The 25,484-nt window shown below is 34.6% G+C and overlaps 1 protein-coding gene and 1 non-coding gene across 44 annotated transcripts in view; both read left to right on the top strand.

The window, feature by feature from the left end:
* SENP6 (SUMO specific peptidase 6) overlaps window positions 1-25,484 on the top strand; it is a 132,770-nt gene that overhangs the window by 59,284 nt on the left and 48,002 nt on the right. For 13 of the 43 annotated variants that reach the window (XR_015132603.1, XR_015132605.1, XR_015132604.1 and 10 more), the window contains 2 exons: window positions 1,454-1,474; window positions 11,574-11,644. The exons of 6 other annotated variants lie outside the window; for them this stretch is intronic. Coding sequence is in view for 23 of the 37 variants with exons in the window: in XM_086316834.1 (XP_086172960.1) it covers window positions 1,454-1,474; window positions 11,574-11,644 (92 nt within the window). In the remaining 14 variants the exon portion in view is untranslated. Of the gene's footprint in view, window positions 1-1,453; window positions 1,475-11,571; window positions 11,645-13,054; window positions 13,103-18,300; window positions 18,397-25,484 lie in introns of those variants that run through there. 24 more of the 43 variants (XR_015132607.1, XM_086316856.1, XM_086316836.1 and 21 more) reach the window with 6 other exon arrangements.
* On the top strand, window positions 7,381-7,485 carry LOC147365628 (U6 spliceosomal RNA). The gene has a single exon (XR_015133534.1). It is a non-coding gene; the product is annotated as a U6 spliceosomal RNA (small nuclear RNA).

The raw sequence follows: 25,484 nt of genomic DNA on the forward strand, positions 1-25,484 counted from the left end.
GTGTAGAGTAGGAAATGACTAGATTAGGTATTAATGCCTCAGTTTTGGTTTTCATTTTACTTTTCTTAAAAATGTAACACCATAAGAAATAAATACATAAGGACAGACAGATTGAGCTTTTATGTTTATATTTTGTTTCACTTTAATAGGTTTATGATAGATAATTTTCCTTCATTTTTCTGTCATTTGTCCAATATAAATTTATCTTATACAGATTATCACATTTTTTAAATAACAAAAGTAAAATTTCAAATATGGTATTCATATAAGTTTGTAATACTTCTTTTCCTTATCATTAAAAAATTTTTTTAAAGAGATAAATGTTTCTTTACAATGTTGTTTATGTAAAACCAACTTACCATATTATTTTTTCTTAATTTGCCAGGACTGAATACATGATAGGAATTCAGGAGTTAATATAGGGACTCAGAGATTTTTATTAACTATGTTTTGCTTACAGTTCTGAATATTTATTTTTCTTTGTAATAGGAATAATTGCAGAATGTGACTCTTATTCTAAATTGAGGGTTTTATAAAAACCCTTGAGTAATTGATGTTGATAGCTTTTTAAATTTTCCATGAACTGTGGAAAAGGGTGGACCTTTTATACTTTGGACTTTTGAATAGAGGCCATGATTTTAAGTCCCAGGATTTTTTCTAGTGTCTCCAGCCGTATATTTGTATTTAATATAAAGCTTTTGTGGAAAAGTGTCAACCTTAAATTTTTATTTTTGATTTTTTTTGGCTCAGAAGCAAATACAGTTGGACTTCTGTATCTGGAGGTTGCACATCTGTGGATACAACCAACCACAGATTAAAAAATATTCCAGGAAAAAATTCCAGAAAGTTCCAGAAACCAAAACTTGAATTTGCTCGTGCTTGCAACTGTTTATATAACATTTACATTGTATTAGGCACTATAAGTAATTTAGAAATGATTTGCTGTATATGGGAGGAAATACCATACCCTTTTATGTAAGGGACATGAGTACCCACTGTTTTGGTATCTGCATGGGGTCCTAGAACCCATCCCGTACAGATAACCAAGGGACTGCTGTAATCGCTCCTGATAACGGAATTGGGACCTCTAAAAATTGTATAGCTTTTAGAAAATTGTATTGTTCCTTGGAGACTATTGCTGTAACCACTCTAAATAACACATGTCCTAAAATGTTGTATCATTAAATAAAGCTCTTTCAAGAATTTTTTGACCTTTATACATCCTTTTTTCTTCTTTAAATATGTTTAGATATAAATTAGTTTCTGTACTGACAAAAATTGAAAACCAATTTACATATCTGAGAGGATTGAAAGCACTAGTATATAACATATGTGATGTATTTAAAACAAGTAAATCATAGTTTTGCCTTATTGACTGCACTTACTAAAACTATAGTGATATATCAAAATGAGGTCTTGCCTCTTACGTTTTTTTTCTTTTTCATGTTTTAAGCAGTCTGGACCAAAAGGAAAGGTAAGCTTAATATTGATGAAATTAGAGCATGGATACAACAATAAAATATCATATTATTTATATGCTTTGAAAAATCACTGAATTCGAGTTCATCATTAAGCTTATTAATTATTTTAATAAAAGGAAACATAGCACAACGTGATATTTGATTTACGTGAGTAATATTTCACCATAATTCTCAACATACATTTTCCCATGAATGATTATTATTTATTTATACTGATGTGTAACTACTTTAAATAAAGTATTTCAGGATCTTAGTAGTAAAATTATTTTCAGTTACATAATATAAATATTTCTTGTTGTATTTTACTGATAATATTTTTGCTTAATACTTTATTAGAGTGAGGTGAAAAATTGAATAGAATACCTTAAGCTTGGAGTTAAAACTCTATTCTGACCCAAAATTTTGTGACAGAATTTTATGATCCTTCTTTGTTCCCTTTGTAATAATTCTAGCAGACACATCATCCTTTAGCAGAAATGTTGAATAATGTAACGTAAATAACATAGAAACAAGTCTTTAAGAACACATTTCTTTGAATAGTGAAATGATTGTAGTTGTTTTGAAGCAAATACCCTTAAGAATAGCTCTCTCCTCAATGTGTATATGTGGAAATTTTTGTGCATGTGCGTATCTTTTTGTCTTGCTTCCCTGAATCTCAGGAACCTTTTATGAATTCTCCCCTCCCAAAACAGGTAAACAACGCTTGTATTAAGACAATACTTTTGTGTCATTGGTGACAGTCAAAAGAAGGGACATTCTATACTTTGATTTAATTGTGTGACTTTGACTCTATACTTTTGTTTAAAGGTGTAGAGGAAGCAAAGAGGACAACTTACAGTGTTTTATAGAATGCTATATATTCCATCTTACTTCATGAACACCAAGTTTCTGAGCTATAAGGTGATTCTGTCAGCAAAAGATTTAGGCATATTATTTTATAATTCTGAAATACCTCACAGTTCTTATATGTTTTAAATGAATGGGTTGTGCAGATATTTTATTACTTATATCCTGGAAAAGAAAATTTATTCTTCTGTTTCTCTTTTAGTAAATTATTATTTCTTGTCAGATATAGATTTTATGTCTTTTAAATTTTTAACTCATAAATGACTCATTTTGGAGAGAAGACCATTAATAAGATTTTTTAATAAAATTGCTGAAGAATATACATTAAATAACTATACAGTCACACATGAACCAGACTGTTGTTTTATAGAAATAAACATTCCTTCCTGTGTGTTATAGTAGATAAAATGTAGGTATTGTTATATTATCAGAATAGTATAGAGCTTAGAGTATTCTCTTTCTCCCAATAGCCTTGGAGAGTTAAACTGATTTTTTTCCCCCACTGTTTTGGCTTCTTAGGCATATTTCTGTTGTGGAAATTTATTCACTGATACATTCAGCAAATGTTTTAGTGACTCTATGTGCCAAGGCACTCTTCTAGGAGCAGACAGAAATCCCTACCCTCTTGGAGCTTGTAGTCTTATTGGAATAAAACTGGAATAGGAATCAAAAGGTATAGAATTAAGTAACCAGTGTTACCATATAACTTACTCTAAAATGGGAATAATGATATTTGCCCAATTTTGAAGGAGATTTGTGAAGAACAAATGAGATAATAATTTGAAAGTGACATATATTCTGTAAAGTTTGAAATATCTGTAATAGATACTGAAATTCTTTGTCTTTTGTACCAACATTACAGTCAGGGACTAGCATAAAGCAGCAGGTATTTATAAAATACGTAAATACACTGGAATGCTTTATTTAGCACCTTTGTTACTGTTAGCTTCAATTTAGTCCATTAATCCTTTGGATTCTTACCTAAAATTATTTTATCTTTGTCAGAGTTAAGCTGAGAAATTTTCTGTCAGTAGATTTTACTCTGGAACTATTTTTGACATAAGCCTTTTCCCCTCTCTTCTTACAAGCAAAGTCACATCTTTTTTTCTGAGCTTTGAAGAGCAATAGAAAATTTTTTATCCTTATCCCTTAACATATGAAGGACTAAAAATCTCTGAACTAAATGATTGCTTTACAAGAGGATAGCTTATGTAATAAATTGAAAGATAGGAAGTTGTGGAAGGTTAAACTATATACTGGGCACAATGAGGTATATTTTAGGTTTAAAACCAAGCTGGAATAAATAATAAACAATCATTTTAAGGTCCAGAGCTTTCAAACTTAAAAAAATTGCTCCCATTTTTCTTTGTTGTAAGTGACATTGATGACTTAAGTGACTTCTTTTCTGACTCTTGGACAGTGGGTTATGAATACAGTGTACGTGCTGGCACCAGCAGCCTGGGATACTTAATCTGGTATTAGAACTGTTTTTTCCCCCCTCTTTAAATAGACTGTGACCCATTATGAAATGAGCACATAGTAATTTCAAAAGTTTTAAAAATATTTTATTATAAATAGTATGTTCATATTATACAGAATTTTGAAATAACAGAAAGGTACAAAGGTGAAAAGAATGTAGTGAAAGAATATATGTGAAACACTAGACATGTTTACTTAAATATGGGGTATGTTTGAAAAGACAACTGTTATAATGAAATATTTTATAATACATCATTAGCATCTTTATACATTTCTTTTACAATGTATTTTCCTCTGTCCTTTATATCTAACAGGGGGGTCATAGTAAAAATACAGCTGCATATTCTGAATTTTGGCTTCTAAAAATGATTTTTAATGATCACAGAATAGCTTGTCCTGCAGATATACATAATTTATTTACCCATTAGCCCATGTCTGGTTGTTTTTCACCGTTACATATGACACATTGATGAACAACTTTGTATATAAATTTCTAAATATGTCTCTTAAGATAAATCTCTAGGAAGGATTCTTTATAAATATTTTTAATGTTCTTGATAGGTACTTCCAAACTGTTTTGCAGACAGGTAGTACCAATTTATATTAGCTGTATAAAATACTATCTTGATATCTGAGAAATGAGTATAGCAAGATACTGGATTGTAAGACTAATAGTAATTAAGTTTTTTTAATTCACTCATCAATTGAAGTATATATTGAAAAGATCAAAATTTCATTCATAGTAGAAACTAAAATATTCAATAATAAAATTAATGATGTATAGCTCCCTTATAAATATACCTAAAGAACCCTGATTTGAGGCATATATTTGGTTCCTGGTTGGTTATTTGATAGAGTTGCTCCTTAAGATAAATTTAATGGAGTTTTAGTTAGAAATCCTGTTGACTTTGTTACTTTAGGAAATTTGACCAATTGACTCAAGTTTGTTTCGAAGAGTAAATATTGGAGAAGAGCAACAGTCTTAATTTTGTAAAAAGAGTAAATGAGGGAAGAGAAGAATGACATGCCTTGCCACATAATAAAGCATACTGTGAGGAAAACAGTGGTTGAATATGGAAACGTTAGAAAAGGTCTAAAAAGGAAGAAGGACAGTAAACAGACTAGAGAATCCAGGTGTGGTGAACTTCCGGCTAGCCTGTCTAATCAATAAATGTTTAGTTTACCATGCCTGAATTATATTGTTTTCACATAGGCTAATATTTTGAATTCCTTTAAGGTGGCTGCATGGTAGCCAATGGTTCAGTTTTGACATTGTCATCCTTGTACTGCAATATTTAGATAATTGTTGGACCTGATAAATACACTTCCAATTACATACTGCCTTTTAGTTATATACATTTATTCCTTCCAACTATTTATCAAGTGCCTGCTATGTTCTAGGCATAAGAATACAGTGATGAACAAACAAAACAGGCAAGACCTCTGTTTTCCTGTAGTTTACATTTTGATGGACAACAGCTGATAATGAATAAGTAAAGCACCTAATAAGTTCTGTGCTTAAAAGTACAATTGGATGATGTGATATAGTGTGACAATATGGTTTCTTTAGATATTCAGAGAAACTCAGCTACAAAGCTAACGTTTAAGCGAGGACTGACTGAATGTAGACTCAGATACAGTGATCATAGAGATGGCTTCTTCAGATAGGAAAGAGGTGGTACTAAGATATTAATGCTGGCATGAGTATGGTATGTTCAGAGAAAGAAAGAAGGACCACTGTGGCTGGAACTTGGGGAGCAAAGGGGAAAATGTTACGAGGGTTGCTTTAGTAAGGTCAGCTAGAACCCCTAGATCATAAAAGGCTTTGTAAGATGATCTCAAGAGTTTGAGTTTTACATTGGTGCACTCACTGAAAATGTGCAGTGCTTTTTAGGTAGAGAAGTGTTACTACCTGATAAATATCTGAGATTTTTTAAAAAATAGTCTTTTATGTATGGTTTATGTGGTTATTTAATTGAGGCTAAGCTTGTTTCACTTACCAAATAGAATAGCAGTAATAATCTTTGACTGTTCAAAACTATTAATAGCTCAGCAAAGTCTAGGAATTAGAGAGGTAGAAAGACATAGGTAAAAGGAATCTTATGGCTTTTTAAGGGAGAGGGATTGAATGGGATAGGATGGGGAAGTGAAAGGATTTTAAAGATCTTTATGTCTTTGGGGTGTGTAGAATATCTTGCTTGAGGAAATAGTTGGAATCTTGATACCATGTTAATGAACATAGTATGCAATTGAAGTAAGAGTTGAGACAGGGAAGGTAACTATTGTATTTGTTACATTAACCAGAGGAGAAAAAAATAAATGAAAAGTAATTGTGGGGACTTCCCTGGTGGGCCAGTGACCAAGACTCCGCAATCCCAGTGCAGGGAGTCTGGGTTCGATTCCTGGTCAGGGAACTAGATCCCACATGCCTCAGTTAAGACACATCGCAGCCAAATAAATAAATTTAAAAAGAAAGAAAAGTAATTGTGTAAGTCAGTAAAAATAGGAAAAAAGAGGAAAGAATGAAACAAATATAAAAAACAACTAACTCATAAGGTAAGATGAAAGGAAAACGTGAAGTTTATCAGCTGCAATAATTGTGATCAGGTTGAATATGTTTATTAAAAGACAAATATGTTGTTTAAACTCAGCTGTATCATACTATTTATAAGAATCAGCTACTTCTAAAATAATGGTTTGTAAGTAAAGGGTCTCTTGACTCTTAGAGTCAAAAGAGACACAAACAATATGGCAGAAACCAACAGACTATTAGAAAACAATTATCCTCCGATTAAAAATAAGTTAAAGATGCAAACAAAAGAAAAGCATGAGTAGAATTTTAGCAACAAATGAGACCAAATTAAGGATGAGAAGCATTAAATAGGATAAAGGAGTGCATTTCATAATGGACATACTCTGAGAAATGAATAAAGCTCCCCTAAAATATTTAAAATGCAAAAATGTTTTTGGTTAGAGTACAACTTTGGGAAATTTTAATAAATCTGCAAAAATTTGAAGTTTAAACATAAGTTTAGAATAATGGATTTTAATGGAAAATAGACACATTTAATTTTTGTTATAGAAGTTTACATCTTTTGCAATCAGTTACAGCAGTGGAACAGTTTATAAAGTGAATTATTAAAACCAACTAAAAATAAACCAGCACTCAGATCCTGGTTTCTAATATTCTAATAAAAGGAACCTGGAGAAATGGCTGATTCTAGGGATGGGTTAGAAGAAGGCAATGGCACCCCACTCCAGTACTCTTTTGCTTGGAAAATCCCATGGACACAGGTAGGCTTCAGTCCCTGGGATTGCTAAGAGTTGGACACGACTGAGCGACTTCACTTTCACTTTTTACTTTCATGCATTGAAGAAGGAAATGGCAACCCACTCCAGTGTTCTTGCCTGGAGAATCCCAGGGATGGGGGAACCTGGTGGGCTGCCGTCTATGGGTTCGCACAGAGTCGGACACGACTCATGCGACTTAGCAGCAGCAGGGATGGGTTAGGGAAAACACAAAATAATCTTAGAGTATCTTGTAGTATCAGAATCCAATTCAAAAAACCAAAGGGCGCTTACTTCAACAACACATACACTAAAATTGGAGCAGTACAGAAGATGTTCATGGCCCTTGTACAAGGATAACATGCAGATTGGTGAAGCATTCCATGTTTCTGTAAATTTTATGCATATTTTATCAGAATTAAAAAGGACAGGAAAGGAACACAAGAGCCAACTGAAAGAGCTCCCAAGGGCCAGAACCAAAACAATTGGATTATAACATAAAGTATAAAATAAATATCCATTGGTGGTACTGGTATAAATAATTGAATAAGTGATTTACTTACTGAACTAACCTAAAATTTTTGTAAGCTGCATAAAATGAATTGGGGGAAATTGACAGCTGCAGAAGAATTCCAAATAAATAATATATGTAGATACTCCCCTCTTCAGGAAGAAATAGAATTGAAGCATTGTTTAGTTGCTAAGTTGTGTCCAACTCCTTTGCAACTCCATGGACTGTAGCCCGCCAGGCTTCTCTGTCTACCAGATTTTCCAGGTAAGAATACTGGAGTGGGTTGCTATTTCCTTCTTCAGGGGGTCTGACCCAGGGATCAAACCTGCGTCTCCTGCATTGTGGATTCTTTACTATTGAGACACCAGGGAAGAAGCCTCAGAGTTTAAGTACCCTTGCCTCTCTTGTGGGCTGGACTAATTGAATTTGCTTCCAAATAGAACATTGGAACTGGAAAATAAACTTTGGAGTGGAGAAACCTGACAGACATTACCTTAGCCAGATGATCACAGTTAATCTTACTGGTGTTATAAATCACTGATATCATGTAACCTCTGATAGGATGTGATGAGACATCCACCAAACCTACAGGCTCGGTCTAGTCATGAGTGAAACACCAGACACACCTTGAGGGGTATTCTATGTAATAACTAACTAGTCTCTTCCGAAGTGCCAGGGTCATGAAAAAGAATTTTAGTCTGAGAAATAAAGAAGCTGCTTCTGTAGTGACTCAGATGGTAAAGAATCTGCCTGCAGTACAGAAGACCCAGGTTCAGTCCCTGGGTTGGGAAGATCCCCTGGAGAAGGAAATGGCAACCCACTCCAGTATCCTTGCCTGGAGAATTCTATGGACAAAGGAGCCTGGCAGGCTAGTGTCTGTGCCTAAAGAGTTCCATGGACAGAGGATTCTGGCAGACTACAGTACATGGGGTTGCAAAGAGTCAGACATGACTGAGCCACACACATGCACGCACGCACACCTAGGGAGACAGGATCACTAAAAACAGTGAATCCTAGATTGTATTCTAGAACAAAGAGGATATTAGTAAAAAGTGGAAGAGCTCGTAAAATTCAAACAAAGCCTAGCATTTAGTTAATAGCCATGTGCAAATGTTGATTTTTGGGTCTTTTGACATAGATATGAGGGTGATGAAGGTATTAACATTAGGAGAAACTGGGTAAGGGATATAAGAGAATTCTGAACTATCTTTTCAACCGTTCAGTAAATCTAAATTTGTTCTAAATTTTATTTATTAAAAAAAAAAAGACTTCCAAAGCTGAAGCCCATCTAACCTTTAATAAATGGAACATTCTGATGTTATTTAAACAGTTTTGCACAGAAGGGGGAAAAGGTATCTAGTTTTATGCAGCTTGTGAAATATTGGATCCATGATCCATGAAATGAGGTTCTCTAAAACTTACATACAAAACACTTACTCAGAAGCAAAAGAAAGAAGAAAAAATGCTCCCAGTTAGTAGGGACACTTCTCTGCTTCTGCTTGGTTTAAGGTAGGAAAGAAAATCCACTGGGAAATTAAATCCTAGCCTTAAGCATCATACTAGTTTGAAGTTTGAAATTTTTAATGTCTGTTGAGTGTTGGAACCTTTATACTGAGAAATTAACAAAGTTTATTTTTGATTACCTAACAAAAGTTAACACAAGATTATAAAGTTCTTTTCTCTTATTAAACAAATACTTTTATTCTGAAATTCTTGTTTAATTATATTAAAATTAAGGCATGCTTTTACTTCAGTAATTTGCTTATTTTATTTTTTAAAACAAAATTTGCTCTGTATAGGGCAAAGTATAGTAAATATCAAATACAGAGTGGCCATAAGGTTTGGAAATGTTGGCACATGTACATAATTTTTAACATGACAATACATGATGGTCATGGACATTATATGACATATATATTCATTTTGTTCCTCATCAGCAATGCATGGTTCAGTGCACTCTGTCAAATAGCAGAGAGCTGAGTGAATTAGTAATCTCTATATATCTGTGATATGTTGTCTTAGATGATTTATACCAGTTATTACCGAATGAACTTGTGTTTATAGCATACCCCAGAATAAGTAAAGCAGGTTTAAATAGACAAAAATCCAAATTATCTGTATTTCCAGATTTTGTGGCCATTCTGTCAAATCATTCTGCTTGTTGATAATCCTTAGTATTTAAGAATATCTACTGTTTCTATTGTCCACTGTTTTAATACATAGAGGTTTTGGAGTTTACTATAGTTGTATCATATTTTGCTTCAAATTTATTGCCTCGGTTGTATTTTATAGTTGATATTTTTATTTTTCCAGTGTAGAGTTATAACAGATTGAAAATTGATTGTATATGGATAAGACTATATTATATAATTTTTAGTGTGAACATGTGTAGAATATAAAAACATGTACTTTAGGAGCTGAAAACCTTATTTTTCATAGCACTGGTACTGCTGTCTCTGAGGCAAATTCTCATCTTCACAATTTGTATCCTCACAAAATTTTGACAGTGTGGAAGTGACTCAGTTGGACCACATACTGCTCAATGATAATAATGAAAATACCATTACTTACCAATACTGATGCAGTTTGCTAGGATTTAGATTCTGGTGTTGCTATTTAGTAGTTCTGTGACCATGGGCAAGTTAATTAACCTCATTGTGCCTCAGTTTCCTCATCTGTAAAGTGGTAACAGTAGTATATACTTTATACGGTTATCATGAAGGCCAAAGTAATTAATAGATGCAAAGCACTTAGAACAGTACCTGGCACATTATGCTCACTATTTGCTAGCTGCTATCAAAAGTACACTACTGTCACTACTCTTACTATGTTCTTCTTGTCATTTTCTTATTTTGCTTTCAATTCAGGTGCTTTGACTTTTGCAATATAAAAATATGAAATCCTTATAAGGAAAACTCCTTTAGGATTTTTGTTTAATTTTTGTTGAATTGTATTGCTTTGTGATAGGTTTGATCACTTGTGCAAATGGATTTATAAAGAACAGAATAACCTCTTTTAATTCCCCCATTAAATAATATGAAAATATTTTTGGAGCCTTTCATTTGGATGGGGAAGTAGCTATTTTTAGCTCCCTCGTCTGTTGCACATCTCCTTCTTTAATGGTTTTATCCCATAATTTAGCTATAGGTTTTTTGCTTTTCTCCCAAACTGGTGTATATTTGGACTTCTCTGACATTTTAGGATCCTATTTACTAAGGATTCCTGTTCAGAATTCTGAGAATTGGTTGTGTGTGAAGTCTGACAATGTAATTAATATACTTTTTAAAGTATTAATAACCCCATTATATAGTCACAAATATTCATACTTGTGACTACACAGTATGAATACTTGTTTCATGATTTCTAGTTTTGTATATAGCTTTTTTTTTTTTTTTACTGCTTTTGTAATTATCCTGAAGAACAAGATCAAATTCAGTCTTTATTCCCTTTATTCATTGATTTTTAAATAGCTAGAAACATTTACAGCAAAATAGGGCAGATATTTATTCTAAGCTGAGTAATTTATTTCAGAACTGCATGTGACAATGAAATATTACAAGCCTTTCTTTTTTTTTTTTTAAAGTTTTTATAAATGGATTATGAAGGTAGTTCCAAAAGAAAAATTCTAAAATTTTGTGCATTGGGGAGATATATGTATCTTCCCAAAGTGACTACTTTGAAAAGATAAATATTTGGATTCATTTATTAAATGTTTATTTGAAAGACTGCCCACTGTTGGCTGGCATAGATTAACAGTTTAAATAAAATATAATCACTGCCCTTAGGGATCTTGTAGTGCATTAAGGTTTAGTATGTTTGTGTGATATAGTGTTATTTTATATTACGTCTTTTTATGTAACAAGCTATGATTTGCTTTTGATAAACATATTGTAAGTATTCCCTCTACTTTTTCATTTTAAAAATATTTTTTTTCTTTTAGAGTAAAACTATATGAATTTCCTTTTTAGGAAAGAATACCCACCTCATGTCCAAAAATTTGAAAGTAACCCTGTAAGGTTAAGTCGGCCCCAAGGTGTTGGTAAGTGTGCAGTTTTATTTGTTAACACCTGTGAAGGGTTTTGAGTTGTTGTATGAAAGGTAAATTAGGGATGTAGCACTGGCTTTAGAATATTCCCAGTTAGACTAGAAATACATAGACCCATTTTTAATAACTGACTTGAGAATTTCTCATCTGAAATCACTGGAGAATGATTCAGAGAGTACACATTCAGGTGATGATAGTTGGAAGTCTTTTTGATTATATTAGCATTGTTGTTAAATTCAGGATCCAAATATTAATTCTGGATGGGTTATAGCTTCAGAATTCTGTTTTGTTGCACTATGTTATAATCTTAATATAGTGCAACAGTGTTAATTCAGTGGTTGCCTAATATATTCTAAATTTTAGGATCAAAATTATTCTAGACAAGAAAATCACTGAGTTAAAAAGAGACCATACCTGATAAAAGTGTGTTAATAGTAGATGTTGAAATATTATTGTAAGTAGAAATTTAATTTACATCGAAACAATTTTTTAAAAATTACTAATAAGAGCAATTAGCATTTATGAAAGCTGTTTCTACCATCAAATTGATGTTCATTATTTAGAGATTTTCAATCTGTGTGTCCATCTTGTTTTCCGCAGGCCTTTGCTTGTGTATTTTTCGGCTTTTTTTAAAAAAATTGAAGTATACTTTGATTTACATTATTAGTTTTAGGTGTACAGTGTTGTGATTCAGTATTTTTACAGGTTATTGTCCATTAAGTTGTTACAGGATAATGGCTATAATTCCTGTTCTATGGAATATATTCTTGTTGCTTATCTATTTTATGTATAGTAGTTTGTATCTCTTAATCCCATAGGCCTTTTGCTTGTTTTAAATAGCAGTAGTGTCTCTTACTATCCAAAATTGAATGATTTTAAGCAGCTGAGTTTTTCCTGGTTGCCAACAGTTTCTTTTCTTTTTTTTTTTTTTTAAAGCACCTGTATTTTTCTATAACTTGGATGAAAATCTTTTGTGTATATATAGAACATATTTTATAAAGGGAATATTTGAGACATAGATTCTTTCTTAATAATTTTGCAGTTGTTATGAATGTGAATTAGTATACTTTGTAATGCATAGTTATGCTCACTAGGTTTATTAAATGTGGTAGTAATGACTAGCTTCTTTAACATTCATACCTTAAATCTTTACTGAACTCATACCCCGCACTTGAGCTGAGTCAGATGCTTGACATTGATTATCTGCTTTTATCCTAGTTCCCTACCCAGGATCTCAATAAGCTAAGTCCAACTTTACCTCTGTTTTGTACAGAGGAAGAAATTGAGGTTTGCAGGGATTATATAACTTGCTCAAGGACACAAACTAGTACTGGAATCCAGGTCTATATGATGATAAAGACCACACGTTCTCTTAACCACTGTGCTTTACTATTTTCTCCCTAGATCAAAAAGAAACTTATTTCTGATCCTCAGGGAAGAACTACACAATAGGTACGGTTATCATTCCCTTTCCCCAGATGCATTTCAGTAAGTTAAGTGATTTGGCCTGTTATATGGTTTTAGATATCAGTGAGCCCCAGACATTTTACAAACATTTTTTGTTTATTCAGAGACTTCCCTGGTGGTCCAGTGGTTAAGAATTTGCCTGCAAGTGCAGGGGACACTGGTTAGATCCCTGGTTTGGAAGGATTCCCTATGCCACTGGGCTACTAAGCCCATGAGCTACAGCTACGGAGCCCACCTGTGTAGATAAGGCCGTGCTTTGCAATAAGAGAAGCCACCATGGTGCTAAGCCCAAGCACCACAGCTGCAGAGTACCACCCCCCATCCCCCACCTGCAAAACTAGAGAAAGTCTGTGTAGCAATGAAGACCCAGGGGAGCCAAAAATAACGAAATTAAAAAAAAAAACTTTGTTGATTCAGTGACATTCACTAAATAGATAAGAATAACCTTTTTTAAAAAACCTTTTTATTTTAAAATCATTTTAAGTGAATACTGAAAAGTTATAAAACTAGAACTCATTTACCTTTTTCCCAGTTGCTCTTAATGTTAGCATTAAGAGCATGTTATAGTCATGTTATAGTCATAGTACATTTGCAAATAAGAGATTGTCACTGGTATAACATTTAAACTAAGCAGATAGACATTGGTCTCATTTCACCAGTTTTTCACTGATAACTTTTTTCTGTTCCAAGATCCAGTTTGAGGATCTTATACTGGTTACATCTCCTAAGTTTCCTTGATTAATTTGAAGAATACTAGTAGAATGCCTTTCTGTTTGGAAGTTTGAATAATGTTATCTTATGATTTGTTGTTGTTAAGTTGCTCAGTCATGTCTGACTCTGCAACCCCATGGACTGCACTGTTACAGGCTTCCCTGTCCCTCACCATCTCCTGGAGTTTGCTCAAACTCATGTCCATTGAGTTGGTGATGCCATTCAACCATCTCATCCTCTAATGTCCCCTTCTCTTTCTGCCTTCCATCTTTGCCAGCATTAGAGTCTTTTCCAATGAGTCAGCTCTTTGCATCTTATGATTAGATTGAGGCTGTTCATTTTTGGCAAAACTTTCATGAAAGTTAGGTTGTGTCTTTTTCTACACATTATATCAAGGGTTGTATGATGTTGGTTTGTCTTAATTACTGTTAAACATGATCTCCTACTTAGGTAGTTTCTGGTGAGTTCTTCCACCATACAGCTATTTTCCCCTCCTTATTAATAACTTGGGACTCTGACACTATGCAGATACCCTCTTTTTCCTCAAAATTGTGTCCACTGATACTAGCAACTTTTGGTAGCTCTTGCTGGCAACAATTATTACTCAGTGTTTATTAATGGTAGTCTTCTATTTTATTTCTTTTACATGTGTTAATTGAAAATTTTTTATAGGGAAGAGCTGTACTTGCTGCTTTATTTACTTACTCAGTTTGTGCCTGTGGACTCATAATAAAGTGTGTAAATATATATATATATGTATGTATATGTATAAATATTACCTGTCCACATGAAACATGTTAGCTTTGGGAAAGGGATATTGGTATATTTAGCTTGTAAAAAAGTGACAGTGTTAGTTGCAGTTGTTCAGTCATGTCCAACTCTTTGCGCCCCCATAGCCTATAGACCTCCAGGCTGCTCTGTTAATGGAATTCCTCAGGCAAGAATAATGGAGTGGGTAGCTAGTCCCTTCTCCAAGGGATCTTCCTGACCCAGGGATTGAACCCTGGACTTGTGTATTACAGGCAGACTCTTTACTGTAGTGACCCGACAAGAGACTGAGCCAGACTTGCCTGCGAGTGTCCAGGAGTCTCCGGCTGAGTTGTGGGTCAACAGAGACCTGCTGCAGAGTCAGGGGCACTGAATACACCAGTCCTGGGAGCTACATAAGTCCTGGTGTGCTGGCATATGTGAACCATGAACTTCCAGATGTTCAAGCTGGTTTTAGAAAAGGCAGAGGAACCAGAGATCAAATTGCCAGCATCTGATGGATCATTAAAAAAGCAAGAGAGTTCCAGAAAAACATCTATTTCTGCTTTATTGACTATGCCAAAGCCTTTGACTGTGTGGATCACAGTAAACTGCAAAATTCTGAAATAGATGGGAAAACCAGACCACCTGACCTGCTCTTGAGAAACCTGTATGCAGGTCAGGAAGCAACAGTTAGTACTGGATATGGAACAACAGACTGGTTCCAAATAGGAAAAGGAGTACGTCAAGGCTGTATATTGTCACCCTGCTTATTTAACTTCTATGCAGAGTACATCATGAGAAACACTGGGCTGGAGGAAACACAGGCTGAAATCAAGATTGCCAGGAGAAATATCAATAACCTCAGATACACAGATGACACCACCCTTATGGCAGAAAGTGAAGAAGGACTAAAGAGCCTCTTGATGAGAGTGAAAGAGGAGAGTGAAAAAGTTGGCTTAAAACTCAACATGCAGAAAACTAGGATCATGGCATCCAGTCCCATCACTTCATGGCAAATAGATGGGGAAGCAGTGGAAACAACGGCTGACTTTATTTTCTTGGGATCTAAATCATTGCATATGGTGGCTGCAGCCATGAAATTAAAAGATGCTTGCTCCTTGGAAGAAAAGCTATGATCAACCTAGACAGCGTATTAAAAAGCAGAGACATCAATCACTTTGCCAAAAAGGTCCATCTAGTCAAAGCTATGGTCTTTCCACTATAAAGAGAGCTGAGCGCCGAAGAATTGATGCTTTTGAACTGTGGTGTTGGAGGAGACTCTTGAGAGTCTGTTTGACTGCAAGGAGGTACAAGTAGTCCATTCTAAAGGAAGTCAGTCCTGAATATTCATTGGAAGGACTGATGCTGAAGCTAAAGCTCCAATACTTTGACCATCTGATGCGAAGAACTGACTCATTTGAAAAGACCCTGATGCTGGGAAAGATTGAAGGCGGGAGGAGAAGGGGATGACAGAGGATGAGATGGTTGGATGGCATCACCATCCAGACGGGCCTGAGTTTGAGCAAGCTCTGGGAGTTGGTAATGGTCAGGGAAGCCTGATGTGCTACAGTCCTTGGGGTTGCAAAGAGTTGGACACGACTAAGCGACTGCACTGAACTGAACTGATAGCTCTTTTGTGTTAGGTCAGTTCAGTTTTGTGTCTCTGCTGCTAAGTCACTTCAGTCGTGTCCGACTCTGTGCAACCCCATAGACGACAGCCCACCAGGCTCCCCTGTCCCTGGGATTCTCCAGGCAAGAACACCGGAGTGGGTTGCCATTTCCTTCTCCAATGCAGGAAAGTGAAATGTGAAAGTGAAGTCGCTCAGTCGTGTCCGACTCTTAGCGACCCCATGGACTGCAGCCCACCAGGCTCATCCGTCCATGGGATTTTCTAGGCAAGAGTACTGGAGTGGGGTGCCATTGCCTTCTCCGCAGTTTTGTGTTAGGTAGGTTCATATATACTTGGATATAGTATGAATGATAGGGCTATAATAATGTGTATATTGTTTCATAAAGATTGCGTTTTATTTTAGGATTCCCTTGGAGATAGTTTTTAAAATAAAATTTTCACACCCCAGGATCAGTAGTTAGTGGCATAGCACCTGGAATAATTTTCTCCTTTAAAGGTATCACTATCTTTTTATAGTTCTTAACACTTATGAGGACTTCCTTTATTATTTTTCTCCTTTATTTTGCATTTAAGAGGCATTTAATATGAATTATAGTTATTTATCAGCACTAGGCTAGTAATTACTGATGAACAGTTCTGTACAGTTAAACTGAAACTTGTAAAAATTAAGTATTGGTGTAATTTTTGGACATGTCACATATCCTGTTGATTTTTTGTTTGGTGTTCTTTTTACAGTTTTTCTAAGCATGAAAAATAATGTCTTAAGATCTCTCTTTTTCTTTCTGATTTCTTAAGCTTCCTTTTTGGTTTCCATTCTGATTGTGTGTTCTTATCAGAGAATGAATAGATGTTATATGCTGTCTCTGAGTAAATATTTAATTAAATTCTTAATGTAATTACATTATGATTCTAACTTAAATCATCTGACTTAGCAGTGTTTTAACTCATTTGCAGAAGAAATATATCCCCTCATCTTAATCAGTCAAGGTATCTTCTTTTAGTATCTTAACATATATTGATAACTTGCCAGACTTCTGTGCATATATAGCTATTTTTTGATGCATTTATACTGTGTGTATTGTTGTATAACTTGCATCTTGACTGTTATGATATCTGGTTCCTGTACTCTCATTAAGAGATACTGGAATTCCAGAGGAATACCACAATGAAAGACACAATTACAAGAATCAAATGGACTATAGCCAAGTCTCTTATTTTTTAATAGATGTGAGGTGACCCACTATATTTATATAGTATAATTAAATTTTAATGTTTTGATATTATATATTATGATTAATAATTTAGCACATTTTGTGTATTTTATATTATTTCCTTAGATCACGTCCTTAGAAATAAAATTACAAGGTCAAAGGTTATGTACATTTTAAAGACTTTTGATATGTTTCTGCCAAAATGCTTTCTATAAAGGGTATCAGCACCCAACAGGCATGATCTATGTTTATTTTCTCATATGCTCCTCAGCAGTATTAGATCTTACCATTCTTTCAGGCTTTGCCAGACTGATTGGGAAATAGTATTTGTTTTTTCACATTTCCTCATTAATGACCAGGCATTTTATATGTTAAGTGGATTTGAGTTTCTTCTTTTATTCATGTCTGCCTGTTGTGTTCTTTGCCTAGTGTGTTCTCTGTTTATCACACATATTCAGCATAGCCCAAAGTGATTTTTAAGGAGATTATAATGAGAATATAATATATGACTTTAGTTTTATTTTATAATGAAAATCGGTCATAGTAACAGCGACATGATGGAGAAAACCATTTTTCTAATTTGTCTTTCTCTTTTAAAAGGTGATAAAAATAACTTAAAAGCAAATAAATAACCACAGTACCATAATAAAGATAGCTGTTTGTATTCTAACTATCCTTGAGGTATATATTTTCCAGCAGAGCTAAATTTTCAAACAAAAATAAAGGGCTATCCCTGCCCCACCCAACCTCCAACTTCTATTATGAAAATTTTCAAACATACCAAAAAACCGACTTTTAAAAGTGAATTTACATGTACCATATAGATTCTGTAATGAACACTACTGCATTATGTATTTATAAATAAACAATAAGAAATTGAGTGAAAATACACAAAATATATCATTATGCTCTGGAAGTGTAAGACGTTTTTCTCGTGCTAATGCACAGATAGCAATAGTAAAAACAGCAGCCCAAAGGTAAGGATTCTAATTACCATTGTTTAGTATATAGTCCATGAGGTCGCTCAGAGTTGGACATGATTGAGCGACTTCACTTTGACTTTTCACTTTCATGCATTGGAGAAGGCAATGGCAACCCACTCCGGTGTTCTTGTCTGGAGAATCCCAGGGACGGGGGAGCCTGGTGGGCTGCCGTCTATGGGGTCTCACAGAGTCGGACACGACTGAAGCGACGTAGCAGCAGCAGTAGCAGCAGCAGCATTATATATTTGTAAATCTAATCATTTTTATAAATTCATCTTCTTTTTCCAGTACATTTAAAATTACGAACACCAGTATAGTTTTACTCCTAAATACTTCAGCAGACATCTGATTTGAGTTCAATATATATTTGTTTTCTTTTGAAATAGAATTTACATATAATGAAATTTAAAAGCCATAAGTGTACAGTTGAATACATTTTGACAGGTATACATACCTTTCTAACCCAAGGCCCTGGGAACACATAGTGTAAATGATACCATCACTTCAGAATATTCCCTCATGTTCCTACCAGTTACTTCTCATCTCTGCCCCATCATAGGTAACCATTTCACATAAGTGGAATAATACAGTATGTACACTTTTATGTAAGTCTTCTTTTCCCTCAGGATGAATTTTTGACATTCACCAGTGTTGTTGCGTGCATTAGCAATTTCTTCCTCTTTAGTATTGTATTGTAGGGCTGTAACAGTTTATTTATCAATCTCCTATGATGGATACCTGAGTTATTTCTAGGCTTGTTTGTTTGTTTGTTTTTTATGAGGAAAGCCACTATAAACATTCTTTTTATGGAGGACCATTCTTTTTTAAAGCATAGAATAGATTTTAAAATTTATTCTAAAGAGCCAACCACTTTTACTTATCTCATAATAGCTTCCATATTTACTTTTTCTGCATACCTGGACATAGGGTGGTATATTAAAAAGACATTGAGCTAGAAAATCCACCAGGAAATACTCTAATCTTTTTCTTTTTTTAATCGAAGTATAGTTGATTTACAGTTTTAGTTTCTGGTATACAGCAGAATGATTCAGTTATATGTATAGTATGTGTTCTTTTTCATATTCTTTTCCACTAGATCATTATTAATACAAGACATTGAATATAGTTCTCTGTGCTATATACTAGGGCCTTATCTTGGTATTTATCTATTTTATATATAGTAGTTTGTATCTGCTAATCCCTAACTCCTAATTTATTTGTCTCACCCCTCTCCCCTTTGTTAATCGTAGATTTGTTTTCTGTGTCTGTGAGTTTGTTTCTGTTTTTTTTTTTAATTGAGTTCATTCGTATCATATTTTAGATTCCACATACATTGATATAAGTGCTGTCATATGATAATTTGTCTGCCTGACTTCGTTTAGTATGAGAAGCTCTAGGTCCATCCATGTTGCTGCAGATGGCATTATTTCATTCTTTTTTTTACGGTGGGGTGGTATTCCTCTGTCTATGTTATATGTTCATCTGTTGATGGACATTTAGCTTGCTTCCATGTCTTGACTATTCTAAATAGTGTTGCTATGAACATTAGAGTGCATGTATTTTTTTTTTAACTTGCCTTAATGTAAGTTATTTATTTATTCTTATCTGTAATATATATATTTTATTGAAGTAGAGTTGACTTACAATGTTTCAGGTGCAAAGCAAGGTGATTCAGTTATACATATATATTATTTTTGAGATTATTTTCCATTATAGATTATTACAAGATACTGACTATAGTTACCTGTGCTATACAGTACACCTTTGTTTCTTGTTGCATACCTGTTTTTTTTAAATTATAAATCTAACATTCTTTTCATATTAAGTCAAACAAGTGGAATCAAAATATTGCAAGGTTTTTAGTTAGGCAAAAGTTGGTAAGTTTTCTAAAATATATATATTATACATGCTATTTGTATGTATGTATACAGAAGCTTTTCTACTACACTTGATAAGAAAGAATATCAAAGGAAGAGATGGAGAAATTGGAAAATATGAAGTGAATGATATGGGAGCATGGGATATGAAATAGCAACAGGGAAACCAACTAGGTAAAAGGAAAACATAACATAGTCCAGTTGTTTTCAAACATGGCTGCTCATTAGAAACGTGTCTGGAGCTTTGGAGGAAAAAAACAAGCATTTGTATTTTTTTTTTAATTCAAAGATAATTCTAATATGCATCTGGATTTTAGGCTTTTCTATTAAACATTAGTTTTGGTTTTTGAAATAGAATTTACATATAATGAAATTTACAAGTCATAAGTGTACAGTTGAATATATTTTGACAGGTATACACACCTTTCTAACCCAAGGCCCTGGGAACACATAGTGTAAATGATATCATCACTTCAAAATATTCCCTCATGTTCAAAAATTTAGAATTGTTATTTTTCTGTTGATCGATCATAATACAGTGGTATTAAGTGAGTGAGAGTTACATAATCACAGTAGTAATAGGTGTTTATCAGTTTTCACAAGAAATAGCCAGACAAAAAATAAAAGATAATTATAATTGCAAGTCATAATGGGAACGTGATTAACCTAACATTATAAAATGACATGCAATTTGGGGGTTCCAGCAGAGTGATGTGGTAAGTGGAAGTGCATTCATGTACTTATTTTCATCCACGTAGCCGGTCTGTGTCTTTTGATTGGTGCATTTAATCCATTTAAGGTAATTATATATGTGTGATCCAACAAAGGTGGCACTAGTCGTAAAAACTCACCTGCCCGTGTAGGAGATGCAAGAGTCATGGGTTTGATCCCTGGGTCAGGAAGATCCCCTGGAGAAGAGCATCGCCCCCCACTCCAGTGTTCTTGCCTGGAGAATCCCATGGACAGAGGAGCGTGGTGGGCTACAGCCCATGGGGTCGAAAAGAGTCTCCGACTCTGCCAACCCATGCCTCCACAGGAGACCCTTCAGCACTACCAGGCAGTTTTGGTTCAATCTCCTGTGGGGTCACTGTTCTTTTTCTCTGGATCTTGGTGTGGGCAAGGTTTTGTTTGTGCCCTCCAAGACTGGAGTCTCTGTTTCCTCCAGTCCTGTGAAGTCCTGTAGTCAAATCCCACTGGTCTTCAAGGTCATATTCCCTGGGGATTCCCAGTCCTTTTTCAGATCCCTAGGCTGCGAAGCCCGACGTGGAGTTGAGAACCTTCACGACAGTGGGAGAACTTGTTTGGTATTATTGTTCTCCAGTTTGTACATCACCCACTGGCAGGTGTGGGATTTGATTGTATCATGGTTGCCTCCCTCCTACTGTCTCGCTGCAGCTTCTTCTTGGTCTTTGGATGTGGGGTATCTTTTTTTTGGTGGGTTCCAGCGTTCTCCTGTCAGTGGTTGTTCAGCAGCTAGTTGTTATTTTGGTGTCGTTGCTGTAGGAGTACGTCCTACTCCATTGTCTTTAACCAGAAGTCAGCATGTGTCTCTTTGAGCCAGAGTTTTGTCTGGATTGCTAGATCATATAGTAGTAGATCATATAGTAGTTGTAGTTTTAGTTTTTTGAGGAACTCCATACTGCTAACAGTGTAGGAGGGTTTTCTTTTCTCCACACCCTCTCCAGCATTCATTGTTGGTGGACCTTTTAATGATGGCCAGTCTGACTGGTATAGGGTGATACCTCATTGTAGTTTTTTTTTTTTTTTTTTTAATTGTAAAGAATATTTTATTTAAAAAATTTTAACTTTAGGAAACTTGATTTGCAACATTTTATTGGTTTCTGCCATACAACAACACAAATCAGCCATAATTGTACGCATATCCCTTCCCTCCTGAACCTCCCTCCGCTTTTCCCATGCCACCTCTCTAATCATCACAGAGCAGCAGACTGGGCTCCTGTGTTATATAGCAGCTCCTCGCCAGCCATCTGTTTTACACGTGATAGTGTATGTGTGTCAGTGCTGCTTTTTCCATTCGTCCCACTGTGTCCACAAGTCCATTCTCTTCATCTGCATCTCCATTCCTTCCCTGCAAATAGGTTCATCAGTAGCATTTTTCTAGATTCCATATATCTATGTTAAAATATATTTGTTTTTCTCTTTTTGACTTATTTCACTCTGTATAACAGGCTGTAGGTTCATCTACCTCACTGGAACTGACATTTGTTCTTTTTCAAGGCTGAGTAATATTCTGTTGTATGTATGTATCACATCTTCTTTATCCATTCATGTGTAGATGGACATCTAGGTTGCTTCCATGTCCTGGCAGTTGTAAATAGTGTTGCAGTGAACATTGGGGTGCATATGTCTTTTAGAATTGTAGCTTTCTCAGGGTGTATGCCCAGTGGTGGGATTGCTGGGTCATATGGTAGGTTTATTCCTAGTTTTTTTTTTTTTTTTAAAGCACTCTCCATGCTGTTCTTCATAATGGCTGTATCAGTTTACATTCCCACCAGTAGTGTAGAGGGGTTTCCTTTTCTCCACATCCTCTCCAGCATTTATTGCATATTTTTTGATAGTGGTCATTCTGACTGGTGTGAGGTGATACCTCATTGTAGCTTTTGATTTGCACTTCTCTAATAATCTCTAGTAATTGGTGATGTTGAGCATCTTTTCCTGCACCTGTTGGCCATTTGTATGTCTTCTTTAGAGAAATGTCTGTTTTCGTCTTTTGCCTAATTTTTGATTAGGTTGTTTGTTTTGTATGAGCTATTTGTATATTTTGGAAATTAAGCCCTTTTTGGTCACATCATTTGCAAATAATTTCTCCCAGTTCATAGATTGTCTTTGTTTGGCTGATGGTTTCTTTAGCTGTGCAAAAGCTTATTAGTTGGATTAGGTCTCATTGGTTTATTTTTTATTTTTATTTTTTGCTTTTATTTCTGTTGCTTTGGGAGACTGACCTAAGAAAACATTGGTATGATTTATGTCAGAGAATGTTCTGCTTATGTTTTCTTTTAGGAGTTTTATGGTGCCCCATCTTAATCTTGGTGTTTGTTTTGTGTGGTCTTGGATTAATACTCTGTTCACCTTCTCATCCCTAAAAGGTGGTGGGGTGGTGGGATAGGTTTTATCTTAAGTACCTCCCTGGAGTACTTTGAGGGTTTGGAGGCTGTGTCATACATAGCTTAGCAAAAATAACTTTCATAGTCAGCTGCTAAAACTTTCATGAGCCTCTTGTTAGGGATTTGCTGTTTTTTTATACTCATCAAGTTTTAAGTATTTAGCCATTTTATATTTCTGGCTATAACTTGAAATTAGTTAATTTTCACATGAATTATCATAATCTTCATAGTTGTGTTTACCTTAAGATAAAGCTTCATCTTAAAACTTCTAAGTATGTCATTCTTTCTGTTTCTGTCTCTTTCTTTTGGTACCCTATAATCTTGATTGAGGGAGGGGTCAGATTTTAAAATTGTTTTCCTCTGTTGTCTTTTTTTGGGTGCCAAAATTTGTTTTCTTAAAAATTAATAAAATCTTTGAAATCATTTTATAATAACAATGATACAGAAGTTTCCACATTACAGATATAATCCAGCTGAAAAAGGATATACTAATATATATATAAGCTATTGTAAAATAAGCTTTGAGGGAACATATGAACATTAGGTGTTCAATGTGAATGAACATCTTATATTTCCAGGCAAGGAAATTACTGATTGCTAGCACATTATTTAATTGGGCCTATGAAATGATTACAGGATTGGGCTTGTTAGGCCATAAATGAGGATTAAGTACAATATTGAAGGCAATATTTTAAATGCCATCTTAGGGTGTAAATCTTAGGGTGTAAAGTTGGGAAAGCAGTTTCTTTTTTATCTGATTGGCCAAAATTAGTTTCTCCAGAATTAATTTTCTCAAAGTAATTAGTGAGCCAGTTCATAGTACTGGATTATTTAACATTAGCTCTTTTGGTACTTTGTATATTGGTTCTGGGTTTTTCTTCTGGCATGTGTGTGTGTGTGTTTAGTTATCTGTTATTTATGTATAGTAGTGTATATTTGTCAAGAAGAAAAAGGAACCCTTCTACCTTGTTGGTGGGAATGTAAATTGGTACAGCCACTGTGGAGAACAGTATGGAGCTTCCCTAAAAAACCAAAAACAGAGCTTCCATAAGATCTATCTATCTCACTCCTGAGCATAAACCCAGAGAAAACCACAAAATTCAAAAAGATTCTTGTACCTCAGTGTTCCTTGCAGCACTACCAGCAATAGCCAGAGCATTGTAACAGCCAGAGCAGCGATAGATAGAGCATTGTAACAGCAGTAGCCAGGAAGCAACCTACATGCCCATTGACGCAGAAATGGATAAAGATGTGGTACATACAAACACTGTTTTTCTCTATTATCAATAAACAATTTTGTGTTTCTTTCAGGGCTTGGGCCACTCGTTTCTCCCTTGTTAATTATGTGGTAGAGAAAAATGTGACTTAGACATGATGAGATAGCTATAGTGGACAGATGAGTGTGATTATATGATATGGATTGAAATGATAATAGTTTTTAAAACGTCATTCTCTAAGTAGGGTCTGGCAGGAAAATGATATAAAGACATACTTGAACAAAATGATTTGCAAAGATTTTTTAGAGATTACAGAGATTCCTAAAATATGTTTAAAAGGAAAAAGCTCTTTTGTATACATACAAAAATTTAATTAGTGAGACCAAAAAAAGTTGGAGGAGAAAAAAAATCCCATGTCTTAAGACAGCTGTCTCTGTAAATTATAATACGTCAGTAATCGGTTATGTATTCCAAATAACTCTATATTTTCTGAATTCCATATCTTGTCTGCCTCCTTTTTTTTTTAACTTAGTGCCACATTCTAGTTCTTTAATACTCATTTGTATGGAAACTTCTTTTTAGATCTGATCCAATCCATTTAACACCATACCATTGTTAGCCTTCATAGGAATATAACTAACACCTGGATGCTCTGGCTGGAGCAGCTGCTACGTAACCTCAGGTGTTCTTGGGAACAGCTTTTCCTTCCTCTCCCTGGCTGAGTCCTGACATATCTAGATCTGTTACTAAAACTTGTGACATATGATGTTTTGTAATGTGATTCATTAATCCAGTAAACATGTTTTGAGCCCTTGCCTTGTGCAGTTTCTAAACACTGAGAAAACATGTGAGTAAAACATTAT

The sequence above is a fragment of the Bos grunniens genome, chromosome 9 (assembly GCF_055505025.1).
Source record: "Bos grunniens cultivar Pamir isolate PY7600 chromosome 9, Bosgru_T2T1.0, whole genome shotgun sequence".
Taxonomy (NCBI): Eukaryota; Metazoa; Chordata; class Mammalia; order Artiodactyla; family Bovidae; genus Bos; species Bos grunniens.